The 19,821-nt window shown below is 42.3% G+C and overlaps 1 protein-coding gene across 4 annotated transcripts in view; it reads right to left on the reverse strand.

Moving 5' to 3' along the window:
• Positions 1 to 8,619: 8,619 nt before the first annotated feature.
• The window catches only part of LOC146798803 (uncharacterized), a 53,334-nt gene continuing 42,132 nt past the window's right edge, over positions 8,620 to 19,821 (reverse strand). For all 4 annotated transcript variants that reach the window (XM_085626108.1, XM_085626106.1, XM_085626107.1 and 1 more), the window contains 2 exons: positions 9,559 to 9,957; positions 8,620 to 9,458 (listed from right to left, as the gene is read on the reverse strand). In XM_085626108.1, the coding sequence (XP_085482234.1) occupies positions 8,866 to 9,458; positions 9,559 to 9,957 (992 nt within the window). In that variant the 3' untranslated portion in view covers positions 8,620 to 8,865. The remainder of the gene's footprint in view (positions 9,459 to 9,558; positions 9,958 to 19,821) is intronic.

Here is a 19,821-nt window from a genome sequence, read left to right on the forward strand (position 1 = left end):
ACAAAGTTTAATATTTAGTAACCTGCCTCGTGGGATACTAAGGCCTTCCCTAGAGGTGGCTGATAAATATTAAAAAAGACGGTTTTACATTGGCCAAAGAGTTGATTTTGCCTTGCTGGGTTGGTGGTTTGAAAGCTGCCCGACTAGGTTGGAGTGGCAGATCTAGAACCGCTTTTTCACTTTGTCACTGCAGTGGTGACACAATTAGGTGATACATTCCACTAGTGACTTTTAACTTACTATCCACAGGTACACTTTGTACCATATACCAAGGACTTACAGGTAAGTTAAATATGGTTGTCTAGTATTAGCCAATTGCCTGTATGCTTTGAGGGATCAGAGCAGACGCATTGGGGCCTGGCCAGCGGGGCCCACTGCATGTCAGAGTTGAAAAACCAGAAGTATCAGCATAAACATTTGGGGGTGATCAGAGGGCTTAAGTAAAAAAAAGAAAATGTAGTTCCCTAAAAGTAAGCTGTGGAAGGATTGATGCCAGCCAGTCACAAGGATGGTAAAGTACCTATGCTTCAGGGGAGGGACAAACACAAGATAGACAAGCTGAGACACGGAAGGCATTGAATAAGAAGCAAGAAAATGAGTGAGAATACCGCAGAGCAATTGCAAATTGTAAGGAGTTTACAGAACTGTACTTAGATATCAGATTGCCACACTTTCAAAATGTGTTTAAAGATACTGTAGTCGTATTATTAAGAAGCTGGAAAAGCAGTTATTACTGCCATAGCATTTGTTCTCATCATGAACAGGAATTAACAACATGCAGCAATGTGGCCGTTCTGTGACCAGAGAAAAAGGAGTCAACAGATGAAGGCAGGTTTCATTTGCATTGAAAAAAAGAGGAAAGGAGTAGATTTACAGAAACTGGCTGAACCTATTCAACATGACCTCAGAACAAATTCTGGCTGTCTATCAACTGGAGGAGCAATGTGTCCTTTTTTTAAAAAAAACAGATTTTATTATGAGCAATGTGTCCTTAACATGCTTGTTTGGACATGATGAAATTGGAACACTTAAGTCATCCTCACCTAGATAAATGACTATCTGCAACATGTGTGTGCTACAGATTCCTTCCAAGGGGTTCCCGCAAAGGTACGTCCCAACCAAAGACTGCCTTAATTTGCAGGAAGTGACTGGAAGCCCACACATTTTCTAATAATTAACAGAGAACTGAGTATGGTAAAAACAGCGTTTTATGGAGTGGCATCTTCCCTAAAATTCCTTGGGGGCTAGAATAGCATTTATGTACACATTGTTCCCCCCACAAGCCCATGACCATATCTTCCACAACTAGAATATGGCTAAATTCTTAAAAATTCAGATGATCTGCAATGGTGATTGCGCGCTGTTAAGCCTGCTACCCTGAGTCTGCTACATTAAGCAGAACAGCAATATCCCTCGCATCAAGGCAACACGAAATAAGCTAGATTTTAGGTTATACTAAGTTAACTGTCACTTATTTGCTATGTACTAAAGTGCACAGATAAAGCTATTAAGGTCACCAACGTTACGTCGGCTGACGGTGCTTGCCAAGTGAAACTGTGGTTGTTCAACCTGCATCCCTAGATTGGGTAGACACAAGATTCAGCAATGGGAACGTAGAGACAAAAAGAAAATCGAGAGGGAATTCAGACTGCAGAATAGCAGAATTTTCGCCTATAGATATTAGGACCCATGATGTACAAGTCAGGAAAAGCTTGTCATGCTATGGTCATGTATTATATGGAATAAAGACCTTCTGTCTGTTAGAGAGTTCTCAGAGAAGTAAAAAGAGAAAATATTTCTTTTTTATGAAACCCCTCACTCACCAACCTGGTTGGTGACATGCTTCATCATCGGGGTCCACCCGAGCAGTCGAATACCACTCGGGTGTGCTTCCACGCCTGATTACAGCGGAGCAGGTTTGTTATTATATCAGTACGTGTAAGTGACGTGTGTGAGTGAGTGAAATAAAGTTAAAAGTAATCCTACTGTACTCCCTAACAAATTTAATATGGAGCAGCAGGGTCACGATTAAAAAAGTGGTGAAGTGTAATACTAATGTAGGTTTAATTTGACCTAAAGTATTATCCAAATATTGACGGTCTACATGTTTCAACCTTAGAGTATAATCACAGGTTTTCGTCAGGACCTATCGACACACCGGGCGGTCTACACGCACTAAGGTGCATCCAACCCTGGAGCGTCTGTGTGCCACCTACATATACTTGCGAAGGTGGTAAAAAGGGTTCAAGGAGTCCTCTGTGTACAGATGAACCTGAAAAAAGCACATACAGTTCTGGGCAATCAGAAAATGATCCATTTAAAATTAGAATGAACAGTGCCCATTTCCGTGTGAACTCTCATTTGTGCGCATATAATCACCTCATTCTGAGTTATGCGCCCCATGTAATTACCATTGGTTGTTGGAACCGAGCATTCGTTCCATATTATGCGAGATTAGCATCAACCCACTAAATCATTGTGGAAATCGTGGGTGTTTTACGGCTACACAGCAATTGTGAGTATACATGATGTGTGATTCTATAGAGCGGACAAAGACGCACGTGAAAAAAACTCTATTTGTGACATGCGTGCGCTAAGGAAATTATTTAAAAACAGAACACGGTGGAAAAAGGAAACGACTCAAGACTCACTCGCGATTCTTACTCGAATCGTGTCATGGGCTCATAAGGGAGACAGACGGTGCTGCATTACTGTTGGACAAGAAACACAAAACACGGGCGGCAATGGTCAGAACACTTAACTCTAAGTGCCTCACGTGTGCGTGGCCACCAGCTCTTCCCTACATACTCTTACCTCAGCTCACCGACTGCCTGCCACAAACCTGCTGTGCTTCCCCCAGGCGCCCGGATGTTACTGAATGGGCAGCAAGGCTTCAACTAAATACTCCTCACTTCCTGGTCACATGACTAGTGGGCGTGGCCTGGAGTGAGGAGACAATTTTTAAAGCGACAGGTCGATTTCTGCCGGTGAATGGCTAGTCATAGGTGAGAAAATAAAGGGAGTCAAGAGTGATTATTAAACATATATTTACATGGAATAGGACCTTCCACACGTAGGAGGAATGCTACAGAGAGGAAAACAGTAATTCAGTTAAAATTACAAGGCACAATGAGGTTATTTGTTCAGCACAGAGTTCCAAGGTATGCAATCGTTCATACCATGTTTGTGGGTGGACAATCTGTGTATCCAGCGTTGTTCTTTTTCATACAGAAATTTCTGTGTGTTAGTACCAGTCACAGTTTCAATTATCGTCCAACGCATATCGTTGGGTGTGTGATTGTGTTGAAGAAAGTGTTCTGTTAGACGCGTGGTTTGTTTTTTGCATCTAATAGTGCTCCTGTGCTCACAGATCCTCTGCTTCACTTTCCTTGTTGTCATCCCTATGTAACGAAGTTCACACGGGCAGGTAATTAAATATACTGCATTAGTGGTGTTACAGTTTGTATGTTTTCTTTGTGACCATTCTCTGCCAGGTTCTAGGGATAGTGTTTTTGTGGCTGTGGTGAGATGGCACACGCTACAGTCACCGCATGGAAAATGACCTGTAATGTTAGGTAGTCCCCATTTATTAAGGACAGTACATCTTGTTGGTGTTTCTGGTTGTTTTGGTCTGGTGTGTACCAATGCATCTTTAATACTCCTTGCTCTCTTGAAAGAGAACAAGGGTTTTTCCCATTTTAGATTGCCTGTATTCAGGATGTTCCAGTGTTTGTTGATTGTCCTTGTGACCTGGTTCGAGATAGTACTGTATGTGGTGACGCACGTAAGAGGCGTGTCCGTCACTTGTTTCAGATTGGGTTCCAACAGTGCCTCACGGTTCTGATTAGCAGCCCGTTTTTTGCAAGTTGCCAATATCTTTTCGGGATATCCTCTGTCTGACAATTTGAGTGACAGGTCATTAGCTTGGGAGCGGAAGTCAGAGCTCTTGCTACAGTTTCTCCTAATTCTGAGGTATTGTCCGAAAGGGAGGTTTTCCCTGAGGGGCCTAGGGTGGAAGCTATCAAACCTAAGTAAATTGTTTTTCGCAGTCGGTTTGTAGTGTGTGCGGGTTTCAAGGGCCCCGTTCTCTATAGTGATCACAACGTCCAGAAAGACTAAGGACTGGGTGTCACTACAGTGAGTAAATCTGAGATGGTCATCGCAGGTATTTATCCATAAGAAAAATTCATTGAGAACATTCTGGGGTCCATTCCATACTAGGAGTACATCGTCGATGTACCTGCGCCATAGTGTTATGTTTCTAGAGAAGGGGTTGGATGTGGTCAGGATGAACTTCTTCTCAAAGTCGTAGACATAGAGTCCTGCCACACTAGGAGCGAAGGTACTACCCATAGAAGTACCGCCTGTTTGTAAATACAGGGTACCCTCGAACTCAAAAAAATTCAGTTTCAGGGCTAGAGTGGCGCAGTCGATGATAAACCCCTTGGGGGTTCTATGGGACCATTCTGAGTTCTCGAGTGACTGCTCAAGCACGTTTAGGGTCGCATCCTGAGGGATGCTGGTGTAGAGACTTTCAATATCCAGGCTGACGAGGATGGTGTGTTCGTCAACCTGGATTGTTTTAAGTAATGACAGAAGACTTTTGGTATCCTGGAGATATGTTTCCGATTGTTGGACCATAGTCTTGAAAAAGAAGTCACAAAATCGTGATAGTGGCTCCAGGAGTGAACCAATCCCAGAGACAATGGGCCTCCCTGGTGGTGGGAACTTATCTTTGTGCATTTTGGGGAGGATGTAAAAGTAAGGAATTTTGCCTTCCCTGGTTGTCAAGTAATCTGCCTCCATTTTGGAGATCTCATTGTTACAGGCTGCTGAGTTAACCAATGAACTGATGTCACATTTTAGGTCATTAGATGGATCAGAGGGGAGTGGGAGGTAATTTCTCCTGTCAGATAACAGTCTCAAACATTCTGCTTGATACATTGCTTTATCCAGTATGACCACCCCTCCACCCTTGTCAGCTTGTTTTATTACGATGTCCTCACAGTTCTTAAGACCCTCTAAAGCAATCTTGCAATCTTTGTTGAGATTGAAAAACGGCTTCTTGTCTGGTAATCTCTCGATTTCGTTGAAGACCGCTTGTTCAAAGGTGCTTATTTCACCAGGGACCATGTGTGGTGGTGGTGTAAAACTAGATTTGAGTCGTAGGCCCGTCTCATTAGTGTCAACAATTGGTATGTCGTTACTTTTAGTAGCAAAGAACGCTTTTAGTCTTAGTTTACGGAAGAAAGTGGCAAGTTCACAGTGTAGATTGAACTTATCTAGTTTGGGTGTCGGGACAAAGCCCAGTCCCTTTTCCAAAACTTGTTTTTCTGCCGATGTGAGCTCTTTTTTCGACAGGTTTGTGACTAGGCTCTGTTGCTGCTCGTCCCTGCCTGGGGTTCCTTGGTCCTGCTCCTCGTGTTGTGTCCCACTGCCCCCTCGTCTTCTTCCCAATGAACCTGTTGATTTTGCGGCTTCCTTCGTCCTCTTCCCCTCCTGCCTCTCCCTAAAAAAGGCGGCCTAAACATATTTTGTGGGAAAGAGGGTTGCATGAAAGGTGGTTGCCAACCGTACATGGGATATTGCTGATGTGGATTGAAAAGGACGGGTGGTCCCCCCATCATTGGTGGATTTACGGTGGGCCAACCACTGAATGGTCTTGATCTGCCCTTGTTTCTGTACCTACCACTGTTCGTGCTGGAGGTACTACTATCGGATGAGTCATTACTCGACTGATCTGAATTCCTGTCAGTCCTAGGGGGGGGAATGAAGTCTGGGTCTGAGTACGGATAAGTTTTTACAAATGAAAACTGTTTAAGATCTTTTTGGAATTTCTGGATCTTTTGTTATGTCAGGTTTTCTTTGTATTCGTTGAGTTCTTTGTTAATTTCTTCTAGTTTTTTCTTATAACCCATGATGGTGGTTTTAATGTGTGTCTCAGTGAGCTGTATTTCGATAAGCATAGCGTCTGATAGTCTTTTGGCGGTTTTAACTATCAGCACTATCCAGTCTCGTGTACAGTGCCACGCTATCTGGGCCCAATCCCTTCTAAAAACTGGGTCATCTAGAAAAATTCGTGGGGCATTAGTAACTAGGAGACCTTTGGGTGCCATATTCGTCCTTAGATATTCTGTCAGAATTGTGCCATGTAAAATAGTTCTGATTCTGTTCCTCTTGTTTTCTGAGAGTGAATCCCAGTCAGTGGTCTGGGAGATTGTCTGCGAGATGTTGGTATCAGCGAACAAAGAAGATTCTGCCAGAATGGCATCAACATCCTCTGTGGAGTAAGTGAGTCCTGGGTTTTCCCCCATCCTGAGCCGTGTCTGAATAAATAATGGGTAATCTCTCACAGCTGTGCGCTGCCTGAATACAATATAACAAAAGAGAGAGAAAGGGATTTCACAACTAAGTTGTAAGGGGTACTCCCAGTCCCCTGAGGTACACAAAATAAACAAAGAAGGGGGTATCCTTAAATGAGAGAAGGTAAAGACCTTCTGTCTGTTAGAGAGTTCTCAGAGAAGTAAAAAGAGAAAATATTTCTTTTTTATGAAACCCCTCACTCACCAACCTGGTTGGTGACATGCTTCATCATCGGGGTCCACCCGAGCAGTCGAATACCACTCGGGTGTGCTTCCACGCCTGATTACAGCGGAGCAGGTTTGTTATTATATCAGTACGTGTAAGTGACGTGTGTGAGTGAGTGAAATAAAGTTAAAAGTAATCCTACTGTACTCCCTAACAAATTTAATATGGAGCAGCAGGGTCACGATTAAAAAAGTGGTGAAGTGTAATACTAATGTAGGTTTAATTTGACCTAAAGTATTATCCAAATATTGACGGTCTACATGTTTCAACCTTAGAGTATAATCACAGGTTTTCGTCAGGACCTATCGACACACCGGGCGGTCTACACGCACTAAGGTGCATCCAACCCTGGAGCGTCTGTGTGCCACCTACATATACTTGCGAAGGTGGTAAAAAGGGTTCAAGGAGTCCTCTGTGTACAGATGAACCTGAAAAAAGCACATACAGTTTTATGACTAGCCATTCACCGGCAGAAATCGACCTGTCGCTTTAAAAATTGTCTCCTCACTCCAGGCCACGCCCACTAGTCATGTGACCAGGAAGTGAGGAGTATTTAGTTGAAGCCTTGCTGCCCATTCAGTAACATCCGGGCGCCTGGGGGAAGCACAGCAGGTTTGTGGCAGGCAGTCGGTGAGCTGAGGTAAGAGTATGTAGGGAAGAGCTGGTGGCCACGCACACGTGAGGCACTTAGAGTTAAGTGTTCTGACCATTGCCGCCCGTGTTTTGTGTTTCTTGTCCAACAGTAATGCAGCACCGTCTGTCTCCCTTATGAGCCCATGACACGATTCGAGTAAGAATCGCGAGTGAGTCTTGAGTCGTTTCCTTTTTCCACCGTGTTCTGTTTTTAAATAATTTCCTTAGCGCACGCATGTCACAAATAGAGTTTTTTTCACGTGCGTCTTTGTCCGCTCTATAGAATCACACATCATGTATACTCACAATTGCTGTGTAGCCGTAAAACACCCACGATTTCCACAATGATTTAGTGGGTTGATGCTAATCTCGCATAATATGGAACGAATGCTCGGTTCCAACAACCAATGGTAATTACATGGGGCGCATAACTCAGAATGAGGTGATTATATGCGCACAAATGAGAGTTCACACGGAAATGGGCACTGTTCATTCTAATTTTAAATGGATCATTTTCTGATTGCCCAGAACTGTATGTGCTTTTTTCAGGTTCATCTGTACACAGAACCCTTTTTACCACCTTCGCAAGTATATGTAGGTGGCACACAGACGCTCCAGGGTTGGATGCACCTTAGTGCGTGTAGACCGCCCGGTGTGTCGATAGGTCCTGACGAAAACCTGTGATTATACTCTAAGGTTGAAACATGTAGACCGTCAATATTTGGATAATACTTTAGGTCAAATTAAACCTACATTAGTATTACACTTCACCACTTTTTTAATCGTGACCCTGCTGCTCCATATTAAATTTGTTAGGGAGTACAGTAGGATTACTTTTAACTTTATTTCACTCACTCACACACGTCACTTACACGTACTGATATAATAACAAACCTGCTCCGCTGTAATCAGGCGTGGAAGCACACCCGAGTGGTATTCGACTGCTCGGGTGGACCCCGATGATGAAGCATGTCACCAACCAGGTTGGTGAGTGAGGGGTTTCATAAAAAAGAAATATTTTCTCTTTTTACTTCTCTGAGAACTCTCTAACAGACAGAAGGTCTTTACCTTCTCTCATTTAAGGATACCCCCTTCTTTGTTTATTTTGTGTACCTCAGGGGACTGGGAGTACCCCTTACAACTTAGTTGTGAAATCCCTTTCTCTCTCTTTTGTTATATTGCATGTATTATATGGTCCATAACATGGCTATGATGTACAAACCAGGAAACGTTTGCAGCATCCTGGTCATGCATTGCATGTTCCGTAATGTGGCTATCCTATGACATATATCAATACCTAGAGTTACTGTACAAAATATAGGGATTGATGGTGACAATTACAACACAGGAAGTACAAAAAGATGTTTTGCTCATTAACAAAAGAAGAGAAATCCATTGTGATTTTGTGGAACAATTTGTTTATCTACATGTTGTAATGAATACAAATGTTCTTTATGTTTCTTACCACTGCTACATCACTGTTTGAAGGGTAGAAAACAATAAGACATCATTTTGTTGGCAAAGCAAGGTTTCATAGATATACATATGTTACCTTTCTGCTTTTAAATGTGTGCATGCAATACATTATTTAAAAAAAATACAAATTAAGAAGGCTTGTCAAGTGACAACATCCTGCCAACCAACTTAGGAATTACTAGGATATTTTTTTCTGTTTTCACTGAAAGCCTCATTGAGTTGTGGTTGTTGGCTATGGCCTTGGCGTGGCTGAGAAATGGAGAATGGAGGCACATTCAATGCAACTCCGCTAGAAGAAGGCACATAGTCAGCAACCTCTTCTAGTCCATACTGATTTTTGGCCTTTATTATTTCAATGATCCCACCAATAGCTTGGGCATTACTTCTGCAGGCCTCAAGTAAAGTATTATGCAGGGCATCTGTTTTCACAGAGTGTTTTTCCACTGCAGCTGCCATGGCCCCTACAGCATTTGAAAGACGACGGACTTCAAGACATAATGCAGCGTTACTTCTCCGCGTCATGACACTATGTCTACTGATTCTGTGATTTAAAGACTCCATCAAATCACACTGTCTTTGAGTCATTGTGAGCAACTGTACCTCGGTGTCCAAGGGAGGGTAAAGTTCATGTCTTGGTGCAGTAGGGCACGCTAAAGGAACTTCATCAAAGACATTTGTGTCCGTCTCTGCCACGTTTGGCACTGTGCTTTGTTCCTCGGTCTCTTCATCTTCCAAAAAATCACCATCCGATTGTTGTTCATCTGAAAAATGAAGAAGTGCATGTATGTCAAAAAACATGTATCCATGCATGTCCATCATAGGCAACACTACTGAATGGAAAGACACATGTACATAACTCACCTCTAGTTTCAGCTGTGGTGTCTAATCCATCAGTGCCTTCATTAGCACCTACTTCCATTGTGGCTAAGACCTTTTCTTGGATAGCACTGAATTCCAGTCCTTGGGGTGAAATACCACATGCGCCTCTGCTATGGTCTGTGGCCTGTGTAATTTTGTCCTTTATTCTTCTTTTTAAATCATACCATTTCTTCTTACAGTCTTCTTTATTCCTTCTCACTGCTGCAACCGAATTTACTTGTGCTAGTATTCTGCTCCATATTTTATTTTTCACAGATATTGGTGTTCGGTGCGACTGGATACCAAAGAGCTGGGACTCATTTGGGATGATGGCATCTACCAGCACTTCCAGCTCTCGTCCAGTGAACTTAGCCTTCCTTTTCCGATCTGCCATGTTGACCCCTGAATGGGAGATAATAAAATACAGCATTTTGAATACATTTGGGATTTATAGATTCACATACCCCAAAATATGTTGCTTACGCATAAACACAATTGTCATACAGATATCATTAGCAATACTCTAGATACAATTATGTAAAAGGGCTTCCCCAATCGCTTTATTAACATTAATCTTAATTACCTATCATATATTTAAATGGCATATCATCTGACTCTGGAACCAGTGGTGCTGGCACAGTTTTTAGAGTGGGGGTTCTCAACAATAATGCCACCTCACCGAAGGCTTGGGGATACTCGACAGAGCGTCTTTGAAGATACATCAAATTCAAACATTTGAAGGTCCCTTTATTGTGCATTGTTTTTCTACACTCTTTGAAGTTTTCTGGGGGTGCAGAGGCATTTCCCATACACCTACTTTCAGCACCACTGGCTGCACAAGATTCCAGTGGGTAACATTGGATCTAAATTATCACGCACTTAAAAGAAGTACACTGTGCAAAGAGTCCAGTGAGTCCACAATTGGCTTACAGAGGCAAAAGTAGATAATACTAACGCTCTATTTGTGGTAGTGTAGGCGAGCACTTAGGCTACTCAGAGGGTAGTGCTAAGCTTTTGTTAAACTCATAGAGGCAATAATGAGACACACACTCAAAGAATAAATCCAAGACCAAGTTAGAAAAATAATTTGTTTTATATAAATTTTCGAACCAGGAGATACATTCAGAGGTATTCTTATGAATTCTCAAAGTTAAGCAAAAAGTTAAACATTGTACGCAATTATGCATCATACAGTTCTATGGGAAGAAAAAGCAGGTAGGTAAAGCGCACAGCAAAGACAGTTGTAGGGATTCACCTTCTGGGTTAAGGGTTGCAGGAAGCCAAGGTTCAATGTTCAATGTCCTACCAACAGGTCGACGGGGTGGTCCCAAATTCTGCCGGGAGCAGATAGCAGGTGGAGTTGGTAGCTGGTGCGCTGCGGGGAAGGCGGGCCCTCTAAAAACAGGCTCCACAAGGGGACTTGCAAACAAGTCTGAGAGCTCCCAAACAGGGGCTATGGTCACGTGGGACTTAGGGACAAGGGAGCGCAGCCGGTTTGTTGTTACTCAGGCTAGGCTGGCAGGGTGCAGAGCAGTTAGGTTGTCCAGCCCCGGTGTGTAAAGGTGCTCCTCGCGGTCAGTGGCCACCAGCTGGCAGGGGCAAATTCAGGACTGCTGGGCTACTCTTGAAGTGGGTCTCAGGGGTTCTGATGACTCTCTGCGGCTGCTGGGCTCTGGTACAATTGGAGTCCTGACTGGACTCCTCGTTGTCAGTCTTGGTTGCAGAGTGTCCGGTACCCCAGGGCTTGGTACTGCACGGCTCCGGTCGGTCCTGGTGCCTCCACACTCGAGGGGGAGACAGATCTGACCTTCCAGAACAGGAGTACTTCTTCCTGGTAGGTTGCTACGCCGGTCGGTCCAAGGAGCGGCAAGTCTGTGGACTGGACTTGGCTCTTTGGGTGCCTGCAGTCTGCAGGCGAGTAGCTCTTCTACTCTGTGGGAGATCCTGGGCAGTTTGCAAAGGCTGGCAGTCCTTACAGGCCAAACAGTAGCAGGTCGAGACAGTTCACCTTGATTGTCAAGCCTTGAAGTGGCAGGAAGGGGTTTGCACCAACACTTTCCAGCAGGCACTCAGTTCTCAGGTTCAGCAGCCCTTCTTTGTCCTCTTCTTCTTTAATTCAGTCAAATCTGAAGTTCTGGATCAGGGGGTGCCACCTAAATACTCAATTTAGGGGCGTTAAGGGGAATACCAGGTAGTTGCCAATGGGCTACAAACCTTACTGTGAATACATACTCTATATGACCATAACTCCGATTCTAATAAGCTAATTCTCTCCAATACAAGATGGAGAATTCTAAAAAGTGGGGTCCACATCAACTGCCCTACCTTAGGGGTGGTGCTGGCTAGGTGTAGGCACACCTTCTAATCTAACGAATTTTCCCACCTGTCCTTCCGCCAAAAAGTGGGGTTAGGACAGGGGGATTGGCATCTTCCACTAGTTGGAGAGGCCCTGGGTTGAATTTCAAATGCGGCCTGGCCTTTGAAGCTTCCTGCCTTAGAAAGCAGTTCCTGCTTGGACGAGGTGTGAATACCTCCACCCACAGCAGGCTTTTTTCCCAGACTCTGTGAGTGAAGGCACTCAACCAAGGAGGCCAGAAACATGTCTAGTGGTGACAGGCTGGCTCAGACCAGTCAGTAACCACACTAGGAGTTGGCAGGGTTTCAGGGGGGCACCTCCAAGGTGCTCTCTGGGTGCATTTATTAATAAATCCAACACTGGCATCAGTGCGGGTTTATTAGGACGAGATGTTTGGTACCAAACATCTTGGGGTACAGTGAAGGCATCATGGAACTGGGAAACTCATAATGACGAGTGTCCAGTCCATGCACTCGTTATAGCTTCCCTGTTTACTTGTCTAAGAATGGACGTAGACGGATCAATGACATTATATCAACTACACAAATATCGTGGTACATAAATATTGGGACATAAATATTGTTGTCAAAAATATCGACATCCTATCTTTATAATGGTAAGTACTAAAATATCATTTTTTTTAAATGTATAAAAAAATAATGTAAAATAAATTAAATACACATAATAAAAAAACATTTACAATTATTAGAAAATGGTAAAAATTATAAGTAATAGATATAGGTGCCGATTCCGATCCGTTAAAACAGATCCCGTACAAACGGCGAAGTACGATTCGTACGTGAAAAATACATACCAATCGCCTCGGGAAAAGTCTACGAGACGTCCCCGGATAGTTTTACATACAAATCGTAAAACTGAAGTCCGAGCGCGGAAGTACGATCCGTACCGCCCGTCCGAAAACACAAGCGCATGGAAAAGGCCCCGTACGGAGCAAACTTTGTAAGACCCCTACCCCGAGTACACTTGTGCCCGGGGTACGAGTAGTACGGCCCCCCCAGCCTCCCATCCCTCCCGCGTAAATCTGCACCGTACCCCCCACCCCCGTACATCCACACCGTACCCCCCACCCCCGTATGTACGGACCATACCCCCCCACCCCCCTGTACGTCCGCACCGTACCCCAACCCTCGCGTATGTACGGACAGTGGGGGGGTACGCCTGGGGTACGGTGCGGACATACACGGGTGGGGGGGTACGGTCCGTACATATGCAATGTTGGGGTATGCACCATACATGATGACACGTACGATGTGGGTGATGGCGTGTACGTCGCGTAGCGGGCCCCCTTTTCGTCATGCATCGCAGCGTACTTAGCTTTTCCGGCACTTTTTGGCTCCCGTAAAAATATAGCCGTGCGGAGTGCTGTAGGTACGAATCGTACTTGCTGGTCCGTAAAACGCTGCCTGACTCCGTGCGGAGCGTTACAACAAACAAATGATGGACGGAATGCTGACAATGCAGACATTCTCCCCCAGTCAAGAGATCTGGGTTAAATCCATCGTTCTTTTGCCCACTACGCCACCCCAGTTCAGACATGGCCATATGCAAATCAGTCTTGACCCTGTGCCTCATGGGAACAGTCCAGCCCGAACTGCCAAGCCATGTCTTCCCTGGACCGGAATCAAGCATCCTAGGACCGGTTTCTGGCTATCAGCCGTCATCAGCCAGGATAGCTTGACTCCAGTGGCGTAGTGAGCACGAGTTCCACGTCTGGGAATACCCATCCCACTCAGGGCGAAAAGCGTTACAACAAACAAATGATGGACGGAATGCTGACAATGCAGACATTCTCCCCCAGTCAAGAGATCTGGGTTAAATCCATCGTTCTTTTGCCCACTACGCCACCCCAGTACGCGCTGTCCAGGATCAGAATTGTATGTATTTTTTAGCCGTACGTGTTTTTTTACGATTCGTACGGAAATGGTATTTCTGTACGAATCGTACTTGCTGGTTTGTAAGGTGGAATTCCTGGGTACGAGTCGTACGGAGAAAACGCTCCGTACGACCATTCGTGCCCGGGTTTTACAGGATCAGAATCGGCACCATAATGTAAAAAAAAACATACATATAAAATATATATATATATATATATATATATATATATATATATATATATATATATATATATATATATATATATATATATATATATTCACCAAAAAATGACCTTGTTTCCTGGAATCCGTGTCCCATGGGCAGGTGGCGAGTAAAAACCGAGCAGGTCTCCCGGTAGTTTAATGAACACACAGCGTCTTCTTCACAGAAGGACTCGCACTCGGGAAGGAGAATAGACTGTTTATTTAGTCACTCGTTACGCGTTTCGTCAGTGAAACCAACTTAACATCTTATATAAAAGACACGGGGGATTTTTTAAGAATCCTAAGTGATCTTGGCTGGCACAAAGGATACTATCTCGTAACAATCGACGTAGTATCATTGTATACTTCCATCAAACATAGCGTTGGATTACAAGCTGTTGAGTATTTTTTGAAACAACGTAGCATACGACAATTCAAACATACAACAATGCTCATGGAAATGATCGAGCTTTGTCTCTACAACAATATCTTCATTTTTGATGGCCAAATATACTCCCAGCAGTGTGGCACTGCTATGGGAGTTTCATTTTCTCCTAGCTACGCCAATCTCACAATGGGGTGGTGGGAGAAGCTGATAGCCTGGGATGAGAGAAATGAAACATATACTTCCAAAACAGAACTATGGTTACGTTACATCGACGACCTTTTCCTCATTTGGAGTGGCAGTCTGAGTGAATTTGAAGAATACATGAACATTCTGAACACAAATGAAATTGGTCTACAATTCACCCATAACATCAGCGATCAAGAAATTCAGTTCTTAGATGTAACGGTTTACATAGAAAATGAAGAAATAAAGACGAGACTATACAGAAAACCAACAGCAACCAACAGCATTCTACACGGTGAAAGTTTTCATCCTCCACAACTAAAGAAGAGTATTCCGTACGGAGAATTCTTGCGTATGAGACGCAACTGCTCAGATGACTTGGTAATGGAAAGAACTTTCGAAGAAACAGCAATGAGATTCCAACAAAGAGGATACAACGAGAAAGACATAAGACTGGGTCAAGCAAGAGCAAGAGCAATTCCCAGAGCACAGACTTTGAAAAATACAAAAGAACTACAAGAAGAGAATGCCGCGATTAGAGTAATCCTTACATACAGCAAAGAAAACTACCAAATAATAGACATCCTAAAAAGACACTGGGATGTCCTGAGGAAGGATCCAGACATTGGTCAAAAAATTGGGAACTATCCAAATGTCTCATATCGGAAAGCACCCTCCTTAAAAGACAAACTAGTCAAGAGCCATATGATGACTACCAGCAAATCCAAAAACTGGCTGGAGACCAAACAAACAGGCTTTGTACGTTGTAATACGTGCAAAGCATGCAAACACGGCATAAATATGAAGGAAACAGTGGATTTCATGGGTAATAAATTTAACATCTCTGAAAGGATCACCTGTGAATCCACATACGTAGTGTATGTCATTGTCTGTGGATGCGGACTATGGTACATAGGCAGTACTATCTGCCCTCTGAAGAAAAGAATCTTGGAACATCTGAGGGCAGTACAAAATGATGATACAAACTATGCTATTGTGAAACATCTCAAGATTCACAAAGAGAACATGAAACAGACCATAAAATATTTCGGATTAACAACAGTTCCGAAAAACGAACGTGGAGGAAACAGAACACTGAAACTAAGAAGATTGGAAAGCAAGATGATCATACGCTTTAAGACGAAGGCCCCTTTTGGCCTCAACGGCGATGAAGAATTACACAGCCATCTATAGCCTACTGCACGACATGATCTGACATTGGACTAATGATGAAGGGGCAATAACTTGAACCACCCACATCTGCAAGTATCTAAACATAACATGGCCACATGGGCACTAAGCCTAAACTCGGCGGATAAAAAGGCACTTAGCGATCATTTTGGCATCAAATATTTGAACCAAGGAATAAAATAAACGACATGCCAATGTAACATAAAACATTATATGTGGACTCACCATTTACATGGACACAATGTAAATATTCAGATGATGCAGATGTAATCAAATCCCCAAAATGAGATATTGGCATAACATCAACATATCGCAAACATGTTAAAGGATATATGTGAATAGAAACTACAACTCCCATAATTCCTCCTAATGGCTAATATGGGTATCACTATAAATAAAGAACATTGAAAAAGGACTCACATACCGTGAGCAAGACCGATTGTGGTTGAAACGCGTTGGTGGTGGAGTTGGTGATAACTTGCACAAAAGAATAAAATCCGAAAGCATATAACTTCCTTGGTGTGCAGTGTTTCCTTCTTTGAGGAAATTGGTGAAAAATTGAATCGAGGACTGGCCCGTCCTCGACACTGGCACCCGCTATGCGATAGCGCGCTCTCCCTTGGGGCCGTTTGACGAATATATATATATATATATATATATATATATATATATATATATATATATATATATATATATATATATATATATATATATATATATATATATATATATATATATATATATATATATATATATATCTTTCCAAACGACCAAGTTTCCAAAGTCTGTGGCCCGTAGACAGGTGGCGAGTCAAACCGGGCAGGTCTCCCTCGCACTCGCACTCAGGGAAAACCAAGATTTATTCACCACGGTAACGCGTTTCGACAGACAAGCTGTCTTGCTCACACAAAGTCGTGTACATTTCAAAGGAATCTTTATAGGTACAAACATGAAAGAAGGACTACTGTTTGTCAAATGGTCTCGACCTACAAATGTGGCGGCCATGTCTGAATGTCCAAAAACGAATAATACGTTATGTGTTATACTCAATAGATCAGTTGGAATAGACAAAACAGGCATACATTGAATGTAAAATATGTACAATGGTATTTCGTTATTGTAGACCCATAATCCTCTAACTGTAATCATATTCTGTCAAAAAGTGAGTCTGATCGAATCAGTATAATTACTTAAGACGGCCAATAGTGCTCGACAAAATTAAGATAAACACACAGATCACATATAGTCAGGTGATCAAACTTATATCTAGAGCGGGGATAAATCAGACTTAATACCTTTGTTTTTGCATCAATATACTGGCGGCTGGAGTAGATGAAATTGATCGCACCCAGACATTAAATCCCCAGACACAAATTAGCACTGACAAAAATGACAACATCCAAGAAACAGGTAGAGTAATTCTTACCTACAACACTAACTCCAACCAAATACACAAAATACTGGTTGACAAATGGGATATTTTGACCAGCGACTCAATCATAGGGAAAACAATGGAGCGTAGACCTAGAATTACCTACAGAAAAGTCCGTAACATCAGAGATATCTTAATACACAACGACATTACATCTAGGAAACCCTCAAGTGAACATAATCTTAAAGGTTTTTTCCCTTGCGGGCACTGCAAAGCCTGTCGTAACAGTAGCATGAAGAAAACTATACAAATTCCAGGTCACAGGTCCCCCAAGAGTATCAAACAATTTCTAACGTGTAGCTCTACATACTGTGTTTATGTCTTGGTCTGTCCATGTCAAAAGTGGTATGTGGGAAGCACTACATTGATGGCTAAAAAACGTGTGCTAGAACACATGCGGGCTATAAACAAAAAAGATACCCACTATCCCATTGCCAGACACTTTGAATTGTTCCACCTATCTAATAGCTCATTACTCAGCTACTTTGTGATCGACCAAGTACATACTGGTCCCAGGGGAGGCAACAGAACATTATTGTTACGGAAAAGAGAATCTAGATGGATCATTGAACTGGAAACTAAGTATCCTAAGGGGCATAATCTTGATGAAGAATTAAACACCCACTTACGGGATAATTAGACCTATATTACACTTTAGCTGTCTGTGTATAAAGCTGCTAGCATTCATTCTGTTGTTGCTTTTATATTGAAGTACTTACTATGATGTAATAGTATGTGCCGATATATTTTAATATGTGATTTTACATATTTTTCTTTCATGTTTGATATTTTTACACAGGAAGAAAGGAAGGGTTATTCCAGTTGTGGATTGTTTCTTCCGTTCCTGCTACCCTACCCTTTTCTTCCGCAATCCATGGGTCTTTCCCAGATAAGATTACTATATATATTACTTTTTCCTTATCCTGAATCGTTGTGTTGTGCACTATATCAATTGTTTCTTCCTTGCATTTCTTGAATCTTTAAAACGGTTAGAACTGTGTACTACTCATGTTTGCTGACAACCATAGTCAAGTTGTCAATATTGATCAGTCCTCTGTAATATATTATGAAGTCAGGCACAATTCTATTTAGTGGGTAATCAGCCTAATACATTAGGGGCACTAAGCCGCCAGTATATTGATGCAAAAACAAAGGTATTAAGTCTGATTTATCCCCGCTCTAGATATAAGTTTGATCACCTGACTATATGTGATCTGTGTGTTTATCTTAATTTTGTCGAGCACTATTGGCCGTCTTAAGTAATTATACTGATTCGATCAGACTCACTTTTTGACAGAATATGATTACAGTTAGAGGATTATGGGTCTACAATAACGAAATACCATTGTACATATTTTACATTCAATGTATGCCTGTTTTGTCTATTCCAACTGATCTATTGAGTATAACACATAACGTATTATTCGTTTTTGGACATTCAGACATGGCCGCCACATTTGTAGGTCGAGACCATTTGACAAACAGTAGTCCTTCTTTCATGTTTGTACCTATAAAGATTCCTTTGAAATGTACACGACTTTGTGTGAGCAAGACAGCTTGTCTGTCGAAACGCGTTACCGTGGTGAATAAATCTTGGTTTTCCCTGAGTGCGAGTCCTTCTTTGAAGAAGTTTGCAGCGTGTGATATATATATATATATATATATATCTTTACATAAAATTAATAAATAATTATTTTAATACATTATAAAATGTTAAAAACATATTAAAAATTATAAATAAACACACATATAATATGTATAATTACACCTGTAACATAATATATATAATAAATTAAAATAACAAAATATTCATTTTCATTTAAAACAACATTTTGCAATACATTAACTGCAATAGTAGGGATAATGTTGGATAGCGGAGGGGATAAAATTACTTTCCCACCCCAGGGAATGCAAGGGGGAAAGTGTTGGATAGCAGAGGGGATTAATTTACTATTCACTCTACAACGTGTGCAACAGTAAGGAAAGTGTTGGATAGGGAAGGGGAATAAATTACTATTCACACTCCAGCAAGTACAACAGTAGGGAAAGTGTTGGGTAGCAGAGGGGAAAAATTTACTATTCCCACTCCAGGGAGTGCAACAGTAGGGAAAGTGTTGGATAGCGTAGGGGTACAAATAACTATTCCCACTCCAGAGATAGCAACAGTAGGGAAAGTGTTGGATAGCGTAGGGGTAATAATTACTATTCCCAATCAGCAAGAGCAACAGTAGGGAAAGTGTTGGATAGTGGAAGAGAATAATTTACTATTCCCACTCCAATGAATGCAACAGTAGGGAAAGTGTTGGATAGCGGAAGGGAATAATTTACTATTCTCACTCCTATGAATGCAACAGTAGGGAAAGTGTTGGATAGCGGAGGGGAATAATTTACTATTCCCACTCCAGGGAGTGTAACAGTAGGGAAAGTGTTGGATAGCGTAGGGGTACAAATCACTATTCCCACTCCAGAGATAGCAACAGTAGGGAAAGTGTTGGATAGCGTAGGGGTAATAATTACTATTCCCACTCCAGCAAGAGCAACAGTAGGGAAAGTGTTGGATAGTGGAAGAGAATAATTTACTATTCCCACTCCAATGAATGCAACAGTAGGGAAAGTG

This window comes from Triturus cristatus, chromosome 9 (assembly GCF_964204655.1).
Source record: "Triturus cristatus chromosome 9, aTriCri1.1, whole genome shotgun sequence".
Taxonomy (NCBI): Eukaryota; Metazoa; Chordata; class Amphibia; order Caudata; family Salamandridae; genus Triturus; species Triturus cristatus.